The sequence below is a fragment of the Crocuta crocuta genome, unplaced genomic scaffold, assembly GCF_008692635.1.
Source record: "Crocuta crocuta isolate KB4526 unplaced genomic scaffold, BGI_CrCroc_1.0 scaffold546, whole genome shotgun sequence".
NCBI lineage: Eukaryota > Metazoa > Chordata > Mammalia > Carnivora > Hyaenidae > Crocuta > Crocuta crocuta.
Window position 1 is genome coordinate 2,291,892 of NW_027527441.1, and position 18,937 is coordinate 2,310,828.

An 18,937-nucleotide genomic window follows, 5' to 3' on the forward strand; every position below is an offset into this window, starting at 1 on the left:
GCGACCCGCTGGGTGCGTGGCAGAGGCGCGGGGCTGCCAGCCGAGGGGCCCCCTCGGAGAAGCCAAGCCTGCTCTCCGACCCCTGTCGGCGTGCGACGCCCACTTCTCCGCGCTGCCACTCCCGCCTTAGCACCAATGAACTCTGCTTCTCGAGCTCCCACGATGCGGGGGGAAATGAAGTCACGAACAATCTCCCAGGGACAGCCAGGCACACCGTTACGCGCCGCCGGGGAGCCCGGGTCGTCTGGACACAATACCCTCACGGAACCCGCGGCGAGGCGACACGCAGTGGCGACGCAACAGGACGCGGGCTAGAAGCAGCTGTCACACTGGGCCGTGGGGGTCCCTTCCGCCTACCCAGAGCCCGCTGGGTGGCTGCGGTCCCCTGCTCGAACCTGCACGTTGCCTGGCCCGCTCCGGGCGCCGTCTGCCGCCCAGACCCAGTACTGCGCGCGGCTGCACCGCCGCCCAAGGCGCGTCCCCCAGTCCCCGGGCGGCACCAGGCCAGGCGGGGTCGGGTCTCAGAAGCCCCTCTCGCCCAACTATAGCACTGGACCCCCCAGCAGCCCACGGATATCCACCTAAAGGAACCTCACGCAGCACGGAGCCAGACTCCCAAGCTGAAAAACTGGTGCTTAAACCCAACCAAAAAAAACGCCGTTTAACTACCTACAATCAAAAAAATTCCCTACGAATGAAAAAATTGCTAACTTTGCACATTTTGGTAAGAGGATCCTCCAAGTTCACGTCAGACGGGTAATGTGCCTGCGTCGTAACAAGGTTTAAGGGCGGCACATGTCACACAACGGCGTGAGCACCCAATCATCACGCTTATGAACTACAAAAGGATCGGCGCGCGGGCCCCGTTACGGAGCTCCAAGGGTGTCCCACTGACGTCTCACAAAGGGTGACACACACAGTACCTATATACTCGGTCTCAACAGTAAAATCCTGTAGGCGTTTAAAACCTCATCGACGGTGTTCTTTTTTTCCTACCTTAATAAATGAACACAGGAACAAAATTATCAAGAGGATATGTCTATGCAAATTTTTCTCTCAAACTCCACCTTTTCTGGAACGGGCATCTCTGTTGCTTTACGACAGGAGGTCGTGAAATGACGGAGTGTTGCGTCAATATCGGCGGAAGCTAGCTTTGTGCTTTGCGGCAGCGAGGAGAGCTGGGTCCGGACGCGGATCGGCGTAGGCGTGCTGGAAGGTCTGCAGGCGACCGTGGGGGTGTTCTGGTCGTGCCTTAGGGGTTTAGTTCTTAAACTCTTAGGCTTTTGGTTTTGTTTTTCATCTTTAGCTGAGAGTCTGAGATTCTTACTCCCAGAGAGGCTCCTTTGCCTTTCCTGCGCCTTTTCCTCTTTAGACTTTACTGTTGATGAGACTACTCTTATGCTGGATAGACTCGTGGTCCTCCGTCCCCCAGGCGTCTTGCCGTTTTATTTAGTTTTAGTGGTTTTCTTTGGGAGAATTCCAGCATCCGAGTGACCATTGTCTAGCGGATCCCCACCAGCCTCGACCTTGGTTCTCTGGGGGAGACCAGCTCATCACTGCCGCGGCCCGAGGGATGGAGCAGGACCGCTCTCGGGAGTCCCCTTCGCGGGAAGGCGCTTCCTTGCCGGGAGAGCGGCCTTCCTCCGCCCTCGGACAGTCCTTCGCCCAGATTTTGCACCGTCTTACCAGCCAGGAGTCCCGACGGGGCAAGGACAAAGGTGCAGCAATTCAGGACCTCAGTGCCCTAATAGAAGCCGCGGAATGTGATCAGTTTTTTGAAGGGAGTGGCACATCGCTCCGCGGAATGCCCGAGATGCTGGGGCAGGTGGCAAAAGCCCTCGAGAAGTACGCAGCCCCACCCAAGGAGCAGGAAGGCAGAGGTCACGGTTACTCTGAAGTGGCCGAGAAAGCGGCAGCAGTTGGGTTACTGTTTCTTAAACTATTGGGGAAAATTGCAGCGGCCAAGAATTCTTTGGTTTGCCCTACTTGGAAGACAGGCCTACGTGACTTGGCAGGAACTGTGTATATTTTTGCGGTCACACACAGCTTGGAACAACCATGGACCAACCTTGGTTCTCGTGACGTTGCTGGAGAGGTGCTCGCCTTACTCCTTCAAGTTACTGAGCATGGTTCTGTGGCAGGATTTCTGCGCGGAGAAAGTGAGGACGAGAAAGGGAGATTTATTTTAATAATGGAGCTTCTCAAACCCGATTTGAATAAGTGAGTATTTTTTTTTAATATTTACTTAATTTTGAGAGAGAGAGAGAGAGCACAGACGGGGAGGGACAGAGAGACAGAGAGAGAGAGACAGAATCTGAAGCAGGCTCCTGGCTCTGAGCTGTCAGCACAGAGCCCGACGTGGGGCTTGAACTCGTGAACAGCAGGATCATAACCTGAGCCGAAGTCGGACGCTTAACCGACTGAGCCACCCGGGCGTCCCATGAATAAGTGAGTAGTCTTGTTGAAAGGGCTACTAACTAGAGCTTCAGCGTAATGTTTTAGAATGTTAGAGCTCGAAGAAACTCGGGTTTTTTCATCAGTAGATAAAGGTTGCAATAGGAGATCCCTTAAGGCCCAGAAAGGTGATTTGCAGTAAATAACATTAGATATTGACAAGTTCTGCATTAGAGGCCAGGTCTTCAGACTCCGATTTTCTAGTGCTTTCTCGCCCTCCTGACAACTGCCTTTGGCAATGGAAGTTCTGTCCAAATTATTTATTCTGAATTCTTAAGTTAGGTGAGAATGGGATTTGGGGAGGATTTAAACTTAAGTGGTTTGAATTTAAACTTGGGTCTTGAAACTCATCAGTAGTTATTAGTAAGGATGGTTTGGATATGGAAACAACGTTTGGGATGAAAAACACCCTTTAGATCGCTGTTGGCTTTTTTTCTGTGCGTTCCACCTGTTACTTTCTTAGTGCTTATAACCCTGGAGCCATGAGAGGAAAAATGTGTAGGTAACTGTCACTTACCAGGAACTTACCAGGAGTTTAAAGGCTTGGTTTTGAGGTAGCCTGTAAAGTAAAAAAACAAAAACAAAACTTCTTTTTATTGCTTCTGAGTAGGACCAGGTCAGAGAGCCTCTCTGAACCTGTTTAATTTTTTTGTAATAGAAAGATATTATCTCTTACACAGCTATTTTGAAGGTTAGTTGAGTGAAGTGTATATACCCACTTTATAAGTTGTAAATTGCTGTTCAAATATTGATTCATTTACTCTCTTACAATAATTATAATGATGCTGAAGACATTTCCTTTCCTTCTGTCTCCTTTGTCAGCACATCTCCTCTGTAATCACCCACACCATCAACCACAGATTCTTTACAAGCTGTGGTTATAAATCGATCCTTCTCATTGGATTAGCTGTAGACCCAGAGCCCTGGGTGATTGTGAAATGTATTTAGTGTTAAGTTATTGTGATTTAATATGCATAACTTGAGATATCTTTGGGGGATGTATTCAAGGATAAGGTAATGCTTTGTTTAGCTTGAAGAGGTTAATTTTCTTTGCTGGCTAACACCGTGTCACTATACTTCATGTGGCTTCACATTTCCACTTAGAGAATCCTGGAAGAATAACCCTGCCACCAAACATGTCTTCTCATGGACTCTGCAGCAGGTCACTCGACCCTGGCTGAACCAACATCTGGAAAGGATACTTCCCCCGTCACTGCTCATCTCGGATGACTATCAAACCGAGAACAAAATCCTGGGTGTCCAGTGCCTCCATCACATTGTGCTAAATGTGGTGAGCAAACTCTGCCCTCTGTCATCTGTGTTGATAGGACAGACCGGGTCATGGTATCCCGATGGTTGCTTTTTCTATCTCCTATTACCTTCTATTAATGCTGTTATGTGGAAAAATTCACTTATTTATATTTTTTCTTTGTATGTTCCTTCCACCACCCTAGTAGATTGTATCCGATAGGTAGTATATGGAAGACACGTGGGCCATTGTCATGCATGTCAAAATGAATAACCAGACCTTGAGTAATTAACAGTTGAGTGTCAAGGAGCAAAAGAATGGGAAACTGAAAGGGATTATACCCAAATGTGCAGGCTGTACTCAAGGAAACTTTTTGGTTTTTTTCCTCTTAACTGTGTCATGGAGCTTTTAAAATATACACAGGAGAGAGTGCTCTTATGGGCCTGGCATGCTTCTGCTGAGAGTGCTGTTATGAATCCTGTGGTATAAGAGATCCTATGTCCCCATAATTCAGTTTCAAAAATCAGCAACGTTTTGGCACCCTTGAGAAATGTTTAATTGGGTAATTTGCTTGCAGCCAGCTGCTGATTTGCTCCAGTATAACAGAGCCCAGGTCCTGTACCATGCCCTTTTCAACCACCTGTACATGCCGGAGCACCAGCTCACCCAGGTAATTGTGAGATTTCTTTTTTTTTTTAATGTTTTATTTATTTCTAGGAGAGAGAGAGAGAGAGACAGCGTGAGCAGGGGAGGGTCAGAGAGAGGGAGCCACTGACTGAAACAGGCTCCAGGCTCTGAGCTGGCAGTCAGCACAGAGCCCGACGCGGGGCTCGAACCCACAAACCGCGAGATCATGACCTAAGCGAAAGTCGGACGCTTAACCGACTAAGCCACCCAGGCGCCCCTGTGAGATTTGTTTCTAACTGTGGGTCGCAGTTCTCAGATTTGAGTAGAAGGTGCCATTGTGTAAGAATAGTGGAGACATTTTCGTCTCTTGAAAAGTGAGCATGATAACTAAGTCCTAGGCAGCTTGAAAGTAAAGAGGTAGCAGATCACTAGTGAAAATGGCTCAGTACTAAGCAGGTGTCTGCATTGCTGAATCGCCACAGAAAAGCCAGTGTTTTGTCTTCATTTGGGTCGATTCCGTATTATTTGAGGGTGGCTTTATGTGTTAAAAGTTCTACTTTTATTAATCTAAGCATTCTTCTCTGCTGCTGTCCACTCAGTTGGAACTCCTTGTATGTTAGATGTGACAGTGCCATTCTTTCATCTGGTACCCATTAAATACCTACTGTGTACTAGTAACCAGGATGAATGAACAAACAGTGTTTCTGGCTTTATGAAACCCTTTGGAAAGACATATAAATAAATGAGTATTTTTACATGCCTTACAGTGCAGAGTGATAAATCTATTAAAAGACATTTGTATAAAGTGCAGGGAGTGTCTGGCAAAAGGCAACTAACCAGGTTTGGTGGTGTTGGGATAGTTTTAGGAGGATTTGGGAAGGAGGGGATATTTGAAAGATGAATAGAACTTTCTTAGGATGGGAGAACATTCTGAAGACAGAGAAAACAAGTTATATAAAGTCAGAGGTAGAAATAACTTTTATGCCTGCCTTCCCTTCCCCCACTCTCCTGCCACCTTTCATTTGAGATGTTAATTTAGGTATTAAATTGAGGATCCAGGAACTAAGAACCAAAAGCTTAGGGCTCTTTAGATAGTGGTTTCAAAACAAAACTAAGAAAAAACAAAAATCCCAGGAGAGCCTTGACTCTGAAACTTGAGATAGGGTGGTCAAACCGGGCACAGCTGAGGACTATCTTAGATTCTGTTTAGGAGTGGTTTATTGTCAGTGTGTATAACAACTGCTTAAACTTAGATATTTAATGGCAATAGACTTAGACTCTGGGGTTAAAGTCTGGGGCACCTGGGTGGCTCAGTTGGTGGAGCGTCCAGCTCTTGATTTCAGCTCAGGTCATGATCTCACAGTTTAGGATTCTCTCTTGTTCTCTGTTCGTCCACTGCTCATGCTCTCATGAAATAGATAATAAACATGAAAAAAAATTTAATTTGGGTTAAAGTCCCAGGTTTGCTCATAAAGTCCCATTTCAGTTTAGCAAAGATAACTTGTTTGGAGATAATGTAAAGCAAATTTGAAAATAGAAAGTACGGGGTGCCTGAGTGGCTCAGTTGGTTAAGCGTCTGACTTTGGCTCAGGTCATGATCTCGTGGTTTGAGTTTGAGCCCCACATAGGGCTCTGTGCCAACAGCTTAGAGCCTAGAGCCTGCTTCACATTCTGTGTCTCCCTCTCTCTGCCTCTCCCCTGCTTGCACTGTGTCTGTCTCTCCCTCTCTCTCTCAAAAATAAACACACACACATACACAAAAAGAATATAAAGTAATATACACTTGGGGCGCCTGGCTGGCTCAGTTGGTTAAGCATCTGATTGTAGATATCAGCTCAGGTCATGATCTCACAGTTTGGGATTTCAAGGCCCATGCTGCCATCCTGTCAGCGCAGAGCCTGCTTGGGATTCTCTCCCTCTCTTTCTGCCCTCCCCCACTCATGCTTTCCCAAAAATAAACGTTAAAAAAAAGTAATATTGTATTTTTACTGGTTATCTTTCAGAATTATGTAGCGTGGCCCCCAAGGACAGATAATAAAGTTGCTAGACAAGTCAGTGAATGCAGATGGATGAACCCTTCTCTGTTACTTCCTCCCAGGCTGTGCTCTCGTGTCTGCTGGACTTGTTTCCTGTCCTGGAGAAAGGGCTGCACTGGAAGGGAGGTGCGGCTCGAGCCACCACGCACTGTGACGAGGTGCTGCAGTTGATCCTGACCCACATGGAGCCAGAGCACCGCCTTCTCTTGCGCAGGACCTACGCGAGAAACCTACCAGTGTTTGTGAGGAGGCAAGTGTACGAGCCGCAGGTCTGGCCACACTCCTCAAGTTTATCCCCTTGGTGCCAAGTCTTCTCTTTCCTTTCTAGGTTGGGGATCCTAACCGTCCGGCACTTGAAGAGGCTGGAGCGAGTCATCATTGGTTACCTGGAGGTTTATGATGGACCAGAGGAGGAGGCGAGATTGAAGATACTGGAAACCTTAAAACTTCTCATGCAGTACGCTTGGCCCAGGTAAAACAGCCAAGTGGGCAGGTTGCACTACAAGCTAAATTGTTCCTCAGCTTCCATTAAGTCTTTTAAGTGTTTTTTTTTTTAAATTGTAAAAAAACCTACATAAATTTGCCATTTAAAATGGATTCAGTGACATTAAGTACCTTCACAATTTTGTACATCATCATGACTATCCTTTTCCAGAACTTTTTTTATCAAAATAAAAAATTTCCAGAAATGCTAAGAAGTTAAGTAAATAGGTTGGGCTTAACTGAGGGTGAGCTAGGATCTGGAATCAAATGACAGAAAATTCTAATTGACAATTAGATCCCAGAAGCCAAGCATATTCAGGCCTAAGACTGTATAAAAGTTAAAGGCCTGTGGGCTACCCTCTGTTCTCTGGCCCAAAGTAAAAGCCTCAGGTAAGCAGAGATCCCACTTCTCACTTTCCAGGAGGGGCTATTTCCTTACAGTAGAACCAGGCTCCTGGCGTGGCAGGCCGGAGTGTGTATATAGGTGCTATGCTGCAGACAGAAGGGCTCCAAGTTCAGAAATCTGGCGTCTGGCCTCTAGTTCTGCTTCCAGCTCCACTGTCTTTTCATTTAACTCCAATTCCTTCATTTAGGAAATGAGGGCTTTACAACTTAGATGGCTTTCGAAGTGTCCATTTTAATATCCTGGTTTAGAGTATGAACCTAACTTTTTTCTTCCCGATTCCAGAGTTTCCTGTAGACTTGTGGTCTTATTGAAGGCTCTCTTGAAACTGATATGTGACGTAGCAAGGGATCCAAACCTTACACCTGAGCCTGTTAAGAGCACCTTGTTAGAGGAGACCACAGATTGCCTGATTCTCCTGGACCACTGCTGTCAAGGACAAGTGAAGGTAGGAGTCTGCAACCTGGCCCTTAGGGAGCTCCTGGGACTATAATTTACTGTTCACATGTGTGACTATGTTTGTAAATGAACATGCATCGTTCAGGGCTTCATCTTGGAGCCCTGTAACCTTCAGTAAAGGTGGATGAACACCTTAATTCAACTTTTAAAGCTTTTCAGTTATTTAGACCAAAAGGCAAGAGGATCAGGAGATGTCTCTGGGGTGAGGATAGAAAACAGGCAAAAGACTTAAGAGTTCTTAAAACTTAAGTTCTGTTTTAATCATCTGTTTTTTTTTTTTTTTTTAAGGATGAAATAATGAGCTATAATAAGCCACCAAGGAGTAGTAATATCGAGTAACTCAGATCCCAGAAACGTCTTCTAGGGCACCTGTATTTTTCCTTGTTTTTATTTACATGGGCATTCTTCCTTTAGTTTCACATTTCACAAAAGTCATCTTCTCAAAGCCAAAGCATATAATGGCTGTGTGTATATTTACATACATAAACTATTGCCTCATTTCTTATCCCCTTTAGAAATCTTCAGGTTATAAAGCAGCAATGAAAAAAATTCATATCCAAAAAATATTTATAGGGAGTATTATCTGTTTTGTCAGTTTATTCAAATTACTTCGTGTTGGCTCTTTACTAATCTCTGGCAGTTTTCGAGTCCTGGATCCAGTCTGATTTGCACTGGCTGGGTCAGTCCACTTCCTCCTGCGGTGGCAGGACGCGTGCATGCATGCCAACACGGTTTTCAAGTGACACGTGTCCCACGAACTGTTCCCTAGTCTCAGCCATTCTTTCTTTCTTTGAGTAAGGTACCAAGAACCAAGGTAAAAGGAAAATAAATATCAATTAAAAAAAAATCAGAGCCTATTTTTCATGTTTCAGGGTCTCCTGGTCAAAATTCTCCAAAGCTGTGAAGACGCCAAGGTGGTGGACTGTATGAGAAAAGTCCAGCAGGGTTCCAAAGGCACGCCCTGCGATGGAACTTAAGATTTGTCTTACTCCTCAAACAGAAAGGCTGTTCTTCTTGTTCCAACTGTATATATGGAATTACTTAAGAAAAAAAGGAGTTTTACACTAAACAGTGGAACTTAGATCTTCTTTTTCCTTCTTTTATTCCCACAGAAGTAGGGAAAGGAGAACAAGAACAACTGAAGTCTGAACATTTCTAAATAAAGGTGGGGGGCGGGGAGGAAGGATACCAAAGAAAACAGGTGGGTAGCATTGAAAATCTAGAATAGAAATGTTTACACCCACAAATTCATCTGTTAAGCTTCTTGGGCTCAAGCTGTTACTTCAAAACATATGCCAACACTATAAAAATACTCTGTTCACAACTTAAGGCGCTTTCCACTCCCAGATTTCTTGCCCCACAGAAGCAGCATAAATATCAAAGACACAAATATTGTGTGAAATACCATATGAAAGAGTGAGAACTGGAGGTATATACAGGTGTAAGGTAGAAGAAAGGAGGATACTGAAAATGTTCAGTCCTGTTATCAGTGTCTGAAGGGAAGTCATGTAGCTTTGGCCTTGGCCACAGGCTCTGTCTCCTGCTCATACTCTATCTCTACGTAGGCTCGTTTTCTCTGCAAAGGTCCTTTCAAGGGCATTTTGCCTTTATGTTTGGCTTCAGGGGACTTTTCTTCTTCCTCACTCGAGGATTCATCATCCTGACCTTCATCACTACTGGCATCCAGTTTATCCATATCCTGATGAGAGAGAGAGAGAAAAAAAAGAGAAAATGCTAGATTCATTCCCCAAACTCCTTTCATTGTCCTCTCAATTTAGAACTAGACAACTGATCTGCCTCCGTGTGTGTTCAGAAACCTTCTGTTCTCTGAAGGTCAAAGGTCAATTTTTTGCCCATAACTCTCACCTCAAAGTCACTTATGTCACTCTCATCCACCTCATCATCTTCCACAAACTCTCTCTTTCCCACATCCTAAAACAAAACATAACTGTTAAGTTCAAAATACAGAATGAAAACTCAGCTTACACATCTAGTTTTATTCTTTGCTAAGTGCAACAGTAACAAACAGAATCATGGTCTACTTACTAGACAAAACCAAAATCTACTTACTTCCAAGTTTAATACTTTTGAATTAAAAGCATTTTAGGGATATCAATTCTCATGCCTACTATAAATCATTAGAGGTTAAACATCTCATTTTAATTTGTTAAAAAAAACTACATACGAAAGCCTTTACAAACAATTCAGTTAAACCTATTAATTTCAACTATCAAAACCGGGTTATTGCTGGGGAAAGTACACCTGTGTGCCTGTGTGCGTGTACTACGTGATTAGCAATTACCTGCTAATCTGGCCTTTTTCTAAAAGGCTATCACTCAAGTACCTCCCCTATAGTAATAGTGAAATTAAATCCTGTATAAATTTCAGGTTCCTGAATGGTATATTCTGTCAGCTGATGAGGATTCTTCATTTGTCCCCCTGCAGGAAAAATTTTAGAATGCCAGTAAGAATAAAACTGCCAACGTGTTAATAGTTTGTTGGCTGAACTAAAATTAATCTCGTGATAGGAAAAAAGGACCAAATAATTATTTTTGGTTAGGGGAGTGAAAATACTAGTCTGTCACTCAGATACATATAAAAGATCCAGGTCTACAGATTACTGCTTCATGAAGCAAAAATGAACAAACAGGCTTACGTCTTCATCTTCATCGTCTTTCTCCTCAGCGTCTGAAGAGTCACTCTCTGCCTCCTGCTGCTCCAGGGCCTTGTCGAAGGCATGAATGGGGAAGTTGTAGATGTCGCCATACTGAAGAACATACAGACTGGCGTTAACGACATCTGGATTTTACACTTGAAGTCCACTATCCAATGAATGTATTGTTTCCTCCTCCGTGATTAAACGCAAATAATGTGATGGCTAACAATTTTTCTATATTAATTTCAGCCTAGAGCCAACAGTATCCTTAAAAGCCCATTTTTGGCATTTAAATAATGATTAATATCAGACACTATGAAGGATGGAACCTGATCTCTTAAAACTTAGTAGTTTATAAAGCCAGCGGGTAGGAATAATGTAAATTTACTGACAGGGAGCAAATAAGGAAAACGTCTATTCTTTTTGTCTTGTAAATGACACTAGTTTTTAAGAAGAAATAACTCATTTTAAAGAACCTTAGAAGACTAACGTAATATGCAGGAGGATCAAACTGCCTGACTTTACACAGAGACTCAAGACTGTCGGGTCAGGAACAGGAGCGCGCAGCACGGTGCAGAGGGAAAGCTCTCTCACACTGGATGGGCCACTGAAGGTCACCAGGGCATTGTTTGTGTTGGTGTCCGGGAACTAAAATGGGGGAGCCAAGGCCTGTGTACTTGCTTTATTCCACGAAGCAAATCAAGATGAAGATCTTTCTAGCATCTTTGGCAGTAAAACACACTTCCCACTATGTCCTAGCAAACTATTACTGTCTAAAAGGTAAAATTTATATCCCAAACTTCCTAGCTTTCTTACCGTGTCTTGTTTCAGTCTCTCCAGCAATTCCTTTTCAATGGCATTGTCCAGCTGAGCAGCTATTAATGCCTTTTCCTGTAACAGAAAAATATGAGTAAACCCATTTACCTCATTAGTACTCATTTTTCAGCCTGTAGAAGTAAAAGAAACTGTCACATTTTTATTTACAGAAAAAAAAAATCACTTTTACCCCTCTTGCTACCACTGGGACTTTTGCCTCTCCAACCAGATAGATTTCTCCTTTCCCTCTCAAGCCTTAGAATCTTTTCAATTAAAACAGTTCCTATGGTTTTATAATAGCATTCTAAATTAAATGCTACCAAAGCCTTTCATGGATCTAGAAAGGATGCAGATCTACATACATGTAAGTGTCTTAGAAAAGTAACAATCCTGAAACAGATTTTGTAAAAGCTGAGAAAAAGAAGTAGAGACCTTTACTCATACCGTTTTCTAAAACCACGTTAGATTCTATGACAGAAAAATAAGATTAAAAATCTCTTCCTCTAGTGACCTCACTGAAAATGACACATGGCATCAACCTGTACCACCCACAAACAAATCATAAATATCTAACCTCACTCTCTTTCCAGCCAGTCTTAAGGCCATATTAATTTAATAGTAAAGATCATGACAGATCTTCAAGTCTTATAAACGGAGGCTTTGTTAGAATTAGAAATAGTAGGTCTACGGCCATACCACCCTGAATGTGCCCAATGTCGTCTGATCTCAGAAGCTAAGCAGGGTCGGGCCTGCGATAGCGTGAACTATCTTATATTTCACTGCAGAGCTATGTTGCAAAAGAAAAAACTGAAGATACCACAATTCCAGACTTCAAGTTATAGTACCAATAGTAGTTAAAACAGTATGCTGCTGGCATTAAAATAGACCCATAAATCAATGGAATAAAACAGAAAATCCAGAAATAAATTTACAGTTATATGGCCAATTAATCTTTGACGAAGAAGGAATGAAATATGCAATGGGAAAGTCTCTTCAGTAAGCACTGTTGGAAAAACTGAAGAGCTGCAGGCAAAGTAATGAAACTGGACCACTTTCTTTCACCGTACACACAAAAATAAACTCAAAACAGATTAAAGGCCTAAATATGAGAACCAAACCATAAAAATCCTGGAAAGGGGAACAGGCAGTATTCTCTGACATTGGCCATACATAGCAACAACATTCTTCTACACATGTCTCCTGAGGCAAGGGAAATAAATGCAAAAATAAACTATTGAGACTATATTAAACTAAAACATTTTTGTACAGTGAAGGAAACAATCAGCAAAACTAAAAGGCAACCTACGCAATGGAAAAAAATACCTGCAAATAGCATATCTGATAAAGGGTTAGTACATAAATAACTGATATTACTCAATACCCAAAAAACAATCCAATCTAAAAATGGGCAAGGGCGCCTGGATGGCTCAGTTGGTTAAGCGTCTGACTTCAGCTCAGGGTCATGATCTCATGGTTAATGGGTTTGATCCCCACATTGGGTTCTGCACTGGCAATGCAGAGCCTGCTCAGGATTCTCTCTCTTTCTCTCTCTCTCTCTCCCTCCCTCTACCCCTCCCCCCCAACTTGTGCGCGCGCGCACACACTCTCTCTCAAAATAAACTTAAAAATAAATAAAAACGGGCAGAAAACACGAACAGACATTTCATCAAAGACACCCAGATGGCTAAAAGATCCATGAAAAGATGCTCAACATCACTCATCACGGAAATGCAAATCAAAACTACAATGAGATATCACCTCACACCTGTCAGAATGGCTAAAATCAAAAACACAAGAAACATCAAGTGTTGATGAAGATGTGGAGAAACCCTTTTGCATTGTTGGTGGGAATGCAAACTGGTGTAGTTGCTGTAGAAAACAGTATGGAGAGTCCTAAAAAGTTAAAAATGAACTACACCACAATCCAGCCATCGCACTACTGGGTATTTCCCCCCAAAACCAAAAATGCTAATTCAAAGGGATACACACACCCGTATGTCTATGGCAGCATTATTTAAAATAGCCTATGGGAGCAGCCCAAGTGTCCATAGATTGATGAATGGATAAAGAGAAAGTGGTATTTGAGAAACAAAACAAACAAGAAAAAAAACCCAAACAGANTAAGATTGGCAACATGCCAAAATTCTGATTTCTCTTTTTAATGTTTAATTATTTTTGAGAGACAGAGAGACAAAGTGTCAATGGGGGAGGCACAGAGAGAATGGGAGATGCAGCATCTGAAGCAGGCTCCAGGCTCTGAGCTGTCAGCATAGGCCTGATGCAGGGTTCGAATTCACAGACCATGAGATTATGACCAGAGCCAAAGTCAGACACTTGACTGACTGAGCCATCCAGGTGTCCCCCCAAATTCTGATTTCTAAAATACTTAACCTCAAGAATTTCAGGCAAGGTATTTTCTCTGTTCTCCATTAAATATATTCCCAAGAACCCTTATTTTCGCCTGCCCTGAAATTCATAATCTTAAAATACGAATATCCCGGGGCGCCTGGGTGGCTTAGTCGGTTAAGCGTCCGGCTTTCACTTAGGTCATGATCTCGCGGTTCGTGGGTTCGAGCCCCGCGTCGGGCTCTGTGCTGACTGCCAGCTCAGAGCCTGGAGCCTATTTCAGAGTCTGTATCTCCCTCTCTCTCTGACCCTCCCCTGCTCACGCTGTCTCTCTCTCTCTCCTAGAAATAAATAAAAATACAAAAAAAATTAAAACAAAAAATACGAATATCTGATCTTACCCAACTTACACTGTTATCCGTTAGCAAACTATTACCCGAGGCCCGAACCGTTCACAGGAAATGGTGACTGAGTCTTTCTCATGATCCTTACCTACAGAGCCCTACCCTCAATGAAATACAAAAGCGCTGAATACAAGAAGGATAAGTTACCTCTCTTCTTTTTTCCCTCCGTTCCACCTTCTTACTCAAGGGAACAAGTTTCCTCCTATGGAAAATAAAACACATTATCAGAAATCCCAAGTGCATGTTTTGTGTGTTCCTTAAAAAAAATGAGAAAATAGGATTGGAGGTGATTTTGTAGGGCTCAGCACAATATAGCCAAATTATATACTTAACAATTCCCTAAGTAATTAATACTACAACAAATCACACATTTTTACACATATTTTTTATTTTACTTTTTGTCTTCTTTGGGCATTCTGAGACTTCTGAGGGCACTCACAATGCTTCATGATTAATCGTTCAGTTAACTAAAAGAGTTTTCTGCAGGGGTGCTTGGGTGGCTCAGTCAGTTAAGTGTCTGACTTTGGCTTGGATCACGATCTATCTTACAGTTTGTGAGTTCAAGCCCCATATCGGGCTCACTACTGTCAGTGCAGGGCCTGCTTCGGATCCTCTGTCCTCTTCTCTCTCTGCTCCCCCTGACCCCCAACTCTCACATGCTCTTTCTCAAAAATGAACATTAAAAAAAAAATTGCCTTATAGAAGACTGACACCTTTAGCTTTCTCTGCATGTCACAATGAAGTATTAGGACCTATCACTCCTTAGGAAGATATCCAATTAGTCCCATGGATTTCACATCACTTTTTAAAATTGGTTTTCAGTGAACCCAGAGTAAAGTTCTTACATTCTTATTTATTCACATTTTTTAGGTCATTGTCAAATTCCTAATTTTATGATTGTGTCAAGGAGTTACACAATTTCCTGCCGCTGATTTTCAGACAGGAGAGGATCATCAAGTTCTACTATATTGTTCTTTATTTTTTTTAAGTTTTTATTTATTTTGAGAGAGAGCAGAGTGCAAGTGAGCCTGTATGTGTGAGCAGGAGAAGGGCAGAGAGAGAGAGAGGGAGAAAGAGAATCCCAAGCAGGTTCTGCTCTGTCAGCGTGTAGCCTGATATGGGGCTTGATCCCACGAACCGAGAGATCATGACCTGAGCTGAAATCAAGATTCAGATGCTTAACCAACTGAGCTACCCAGGTACCCCTCCTATACTGTTTTTTAAATCCTGCAAAATCAAAGTGCACAACTTTAACCAGAGGTAAACTTTCTTCTTCTTAACATATCATAAAAGGTTACCTGAAATTGAATTTAATAAGAACCATTACTACAGTCTCTCATCTTCATAATATGATCCAAGGAAAGACTTAAAAATACATATAATAGATGAATGATCTAAATACTTACTGTCGCTTTAATGTAAGTTTTCTAATTCTAATCAGGTACTGGGTGATCTTGGTGAATCTCTGCTTACACTTGTGTCGAATAAAACGAGGCCAATAAATCAGATTTTCATCTATTTGCTCCAGTGCTTTCTCATAGTTTTTATGAAGCCGGACCTATAAATAGAAAAACAAAGCTTGAAGAGTGAGGGTGAATGATTAGGTCTTCACTGCTATGCTACCAGGAGCCTAATGAGGTTCGCTTCAAAAGTTTAATGTAGCTGTGGTCAAGGAAGAGAGAAAAGCATGTGGCTTGCTACTGATCAATGGCCACTGTAATTTTATGTCCCAAGTCTTACCCGTTCCCAGAGACGCCTAGGAAAAGCTGCTCGTTCTATAACCTTCATATACAAATAGCACTGTCCTGCAGGATAAAGAAAATACCATTAATACTGTTTACGGATGACGAAAGAATATCCTTTTAAAAGCTGTGGGCTAGTTCTCATGAAAGTTCAAACTAAGGAGTTACCTTTCTCTTCTTTGATAGTGGCATACTGACTGTTTGCCAGGGGACAAGATGACCGATTACACAGTCCGGTCAGGCTGTATTCATTTCTGCAGAAACTCTGAGTCTTAGTTCTAGAATGTGAGGAAAGGAGCAAAAACTGTAAGATGGGTTACCAAGAGGAAAATTGAAGGAATCTTTGCCCAAGTTGCAAATCCAGACTCACCTTATTTTGAAGGAACAAAATTGCTTGTTTCCTAGTGTGTCCCAGATAACCTGCAAGACACAATAAGAACCCATTTAATTGCTCTGACCCAACAGGTAGGAGTATTAGCCCAAGAAAACATAGAGCCCTGGTTCACTGAGGTCTTAACGGAGTCTCTGAGAAATGAGAGGAGGAAGACATGCTCTATAAAACAGTCTGATTTGTGCAGTGTCTGGGCGGCTCAGTTGGTTAAGCATCCGACTCTGGATTTCAGCTCAGGTCATGACCTCATGGCTTGTGAGTTCAAGCCCCACACTGGGCTCTGTGCTAACATGGTGGAGCCTGCTTGGGATATTCTCTCTCTCTCTCTCTCTCTCTCCCTCCCCTTCCCCTGCCAGTACACTCCCTCTTTCTCTCAAAATAAATAAATCAACATTTTTACAACAGTCTGATTTGTTTTCTTTTTACACAGATTCTTGAAGAAAAAAAATACAAATTATCAATAACCATAACCCCATTCCCCACAGATAAAAGTTTAGTAGGATCTTGTAAATATTTTCAAATTTTTTCTATACACATACATTCCAGCAACCAGCATGCCTGTATGAATATTTTTAACAAAAATGAGATTACATTTATTTTGTAACTTTAATAGGTTCATAATCCATTGTACAGAACTAGATTGCTGGATATATGTACCATAATTTCATCTCATCTGGGAAAAGAAAATCATTTACCGCTATCTTCTATCACCTAATGAGTTCTTTCTTCATTCAGCACTGATGGTGTATTTAATTTACATAAGGCACTGACAATCCTAAAGTCCTGACACACAGGAGGCACTCAAGAATTTGTTGAATGAAGGAAGATAGCGTCCTTAAACAGTTTTATCTACATAGGGAGAAAGAAATGTAACCAAAGCATCACAAAGCACTGGTCTAAGTGCCGCAAAAGAAGTTTGTAGGAGCCTTTGAGTGGGCTGCCCTGAGGAATTGGGAAAAGCTTTAAAGAGGCTATAGTAGTTAAAGCCTAATGCATAAAGAAGTGTAAACAAACAGAACAACATTTTGGGAATTTTATAGGATGTGTGTGTAGCAGGGGATTGATAGGAGACAGATAGGGAGAAATGAAACTGGGAAAGTAGGCGCTCATTCTGGCTTGTGGCTTTAAATGTCATCTGTAAGTTGAGGACTCCCAAATTGCCATCTCCTGGTCAGACGTCTCTCCTGAGCTACAGACTTGTGTGCATATCCAACCGCCTACTTAACATCTCCACTTGGAAGTCTGGAAGGCATCATATACATTAACATGTCCAAATGAAGCTCTTTATTCCACACCTCTTGTAAGAATAATGTGTTCCTTCCCCACCCCATAAATAAAACCACCACTGAACTGTTTGTTCAAATCCCAAATCCTTTGAATACTTCCTTTTCCTCATCACTGAATCCATCACATAGTCTTTTTGGTTATACTGATAATACAGATCTCAAATCCATCCACTTCTTTACATCTCAACCCTTACAACCAGAGTTAAAACTACTTTCATCGGGGGCGCCTGGGTGGCTTAGTCGGTTAAGCATCCGACTTTCGCTTAGGTCATGATCTCGCGGTTCGTGGGTTCGAGCCCCGCGTCGGGCTCTGTGCTGACTGCCAGCTCGGAGCCTGGAGCCTGTTTCAGTCTGTGACTCCCTCTCTCTCTGACCCTCCCCTGTTCACGCTGTCTCTCTCTCTCTCTCCTAGAAATAAATAAAACATTTAAAAAAAAAAAAACTACTTTCATCATACTCTAGGTCTCCTTGCTTTTATGCTTTCTCTCCTTCAAAAGCCTTTCACAAAACTAGACAACTTTTCACGAAGTCAGATGTCATTTCCCATTAAAAGCCCTAACAGACACTACCTGATCTCGTTCTGCAAGCATATCCAACTTCATTACCTCTCTTTTCCCTAGATTCCTACAGCACAGGTCACATCAATATTCTTTAATACATTCCTTCTCTCTCACCTCCAGACCTTTGTATTGTACTGTTCCTACTTCCCAGGGATTTTGCTTTCCCCTCAGCTCCTCAATGATGGTTCATTCTCATCTTTTAGATCTCAGTTCAAATGTCTTTTATTCAGAGAAACCTTCCCAGATCAGCGTTGTCTGAAGTGGTGTCTCCTAATTACTCTCTCCTTCATCAACCTCGCTCTTCCTTTCACAGTATTATTACACAGTACAATGGTTTTCAGTTTGTTCACTTGTTTACCATCTGTCCCCTCCATCAGAGTGCTCCAGAAAAGCAGAGGTCTTTTGTCTGGCTTATTAAAAACTAAATCTCCAGTAATTACCACAGTGCCTGGCACACTGTAAGCGCTTCTGTATTTCTCAGGACTAATTAAATGAATCGCGGATGCTTCCAAAAATTAAGACGTGGGCAGACCAGGAACAAATGTGAAGAAAAACCTAACACAGCAAAATTAGATTTTAAGGTAACATGTACACGGAAGAACGGGATCTTGAAATCTGATGTCTAAACCATCCCCAACCTCGCCCCGACTCGCGCCTCCCACGTCCAGAGACACCACAGGCAAAGTCCTTCACTGCTGGGCACCGGGGACTGGGTAATCCAACCCTGTGGACTGAGTGGCGCTGTTCTGGCCTGTTCAAGCCGCTAAGGCAGCGGGCTGGAGATCCCGGGTAGACACGTGAGATCCCCACGCTCGGAAATCGGGGTTTTGGAAGCCTCGGTTCCGGAGCGACACAACGCTAATAGGCCAGCTAAGTATGTGGCTTCCGAGCCTCCTAAAGCAGGAGAACCCAGGTGGCAGAGAAAACAGGACACTCACGTCATCTGACTGCATGGTGCCGGCGGCTCAGCGTGCAAATCCCGGTCCGATCTGGGGAGCAACCATGCTTCTTCCGGGGAATCACTT

At 42.9% G+C, this 18,937-nt stretch overlaps 2 protein-coding genes and 1 non-coding gene across 3 annotated transcripts; 1 reads left to right on the forward strand and 2 right to left on the reverse strand.

Annotated features, from left to right (window-relative positions):
* Window positions 1-746: 746 nt before the first annotated feature.
* On the reverse strand, window positions 747-850 carry LOC144229012 (small nucleolar RNA U13). The gene has a single exon (XR_013334325.1). It is a non-coding gene; the product is annotated as a small nucleolar RNA U13 (small nucleolar RNA).
* Window positions 851-1,179: 329 nt separating this feature from the next.
* On the forward strand, window positions 1,180-8,799 carry TTI2 (TELO2 interacting protein 2). Its single transcript, XM_077760720.1, has 7 exons — window positions 1,180-2,220; window positions 3,559-3,745; window positions 4,281-4,373; window positions 6,429-6,616; window positions 6,695-6,838; window positions 7,538-7,700; window positions 8,584-8,799. The coding sequence occupies exons 1-7, from the start codon at window positions 1,574-1,576 to the stop codon at window positions 8,686-8,688; spliced, it is 1,527 nt and encodes a 508-aa protein (XP_077616846.1). The 5' UTR covers window positions 1,180-1,573; the 3' UTR covers window positions 8,689-8,799.
* Window positions 8,790-18,937, reverse strand: MAK16 (MAK16 homolog). Its single transcript, XM_077760733.1, has 10 exons — window positions 18,851-18,937; window positions 16,046-16,095; window positions 15,844-15,953; window positions 15,674-15,738; window positions 15,340-15,491; window positions 14,081-14,135; window positions 11,184-11,258; window positions 10,368-10,478; window positions 9,578-9,643; window positions 8,790-9,410 (listed from the first exon to the last, which is right to left on the reverse strand). Exons 1-10 carry the CDS (start codon window positions 18,863-18,865, stop codon window positions 9,216-9,218), a joined length of 894 nt encoding a protein of 297 aa, XP_077616859.1. The 5' UTR covers window positions 18,866-18,937; the 3' UTR covers window positions 8,790-9,215.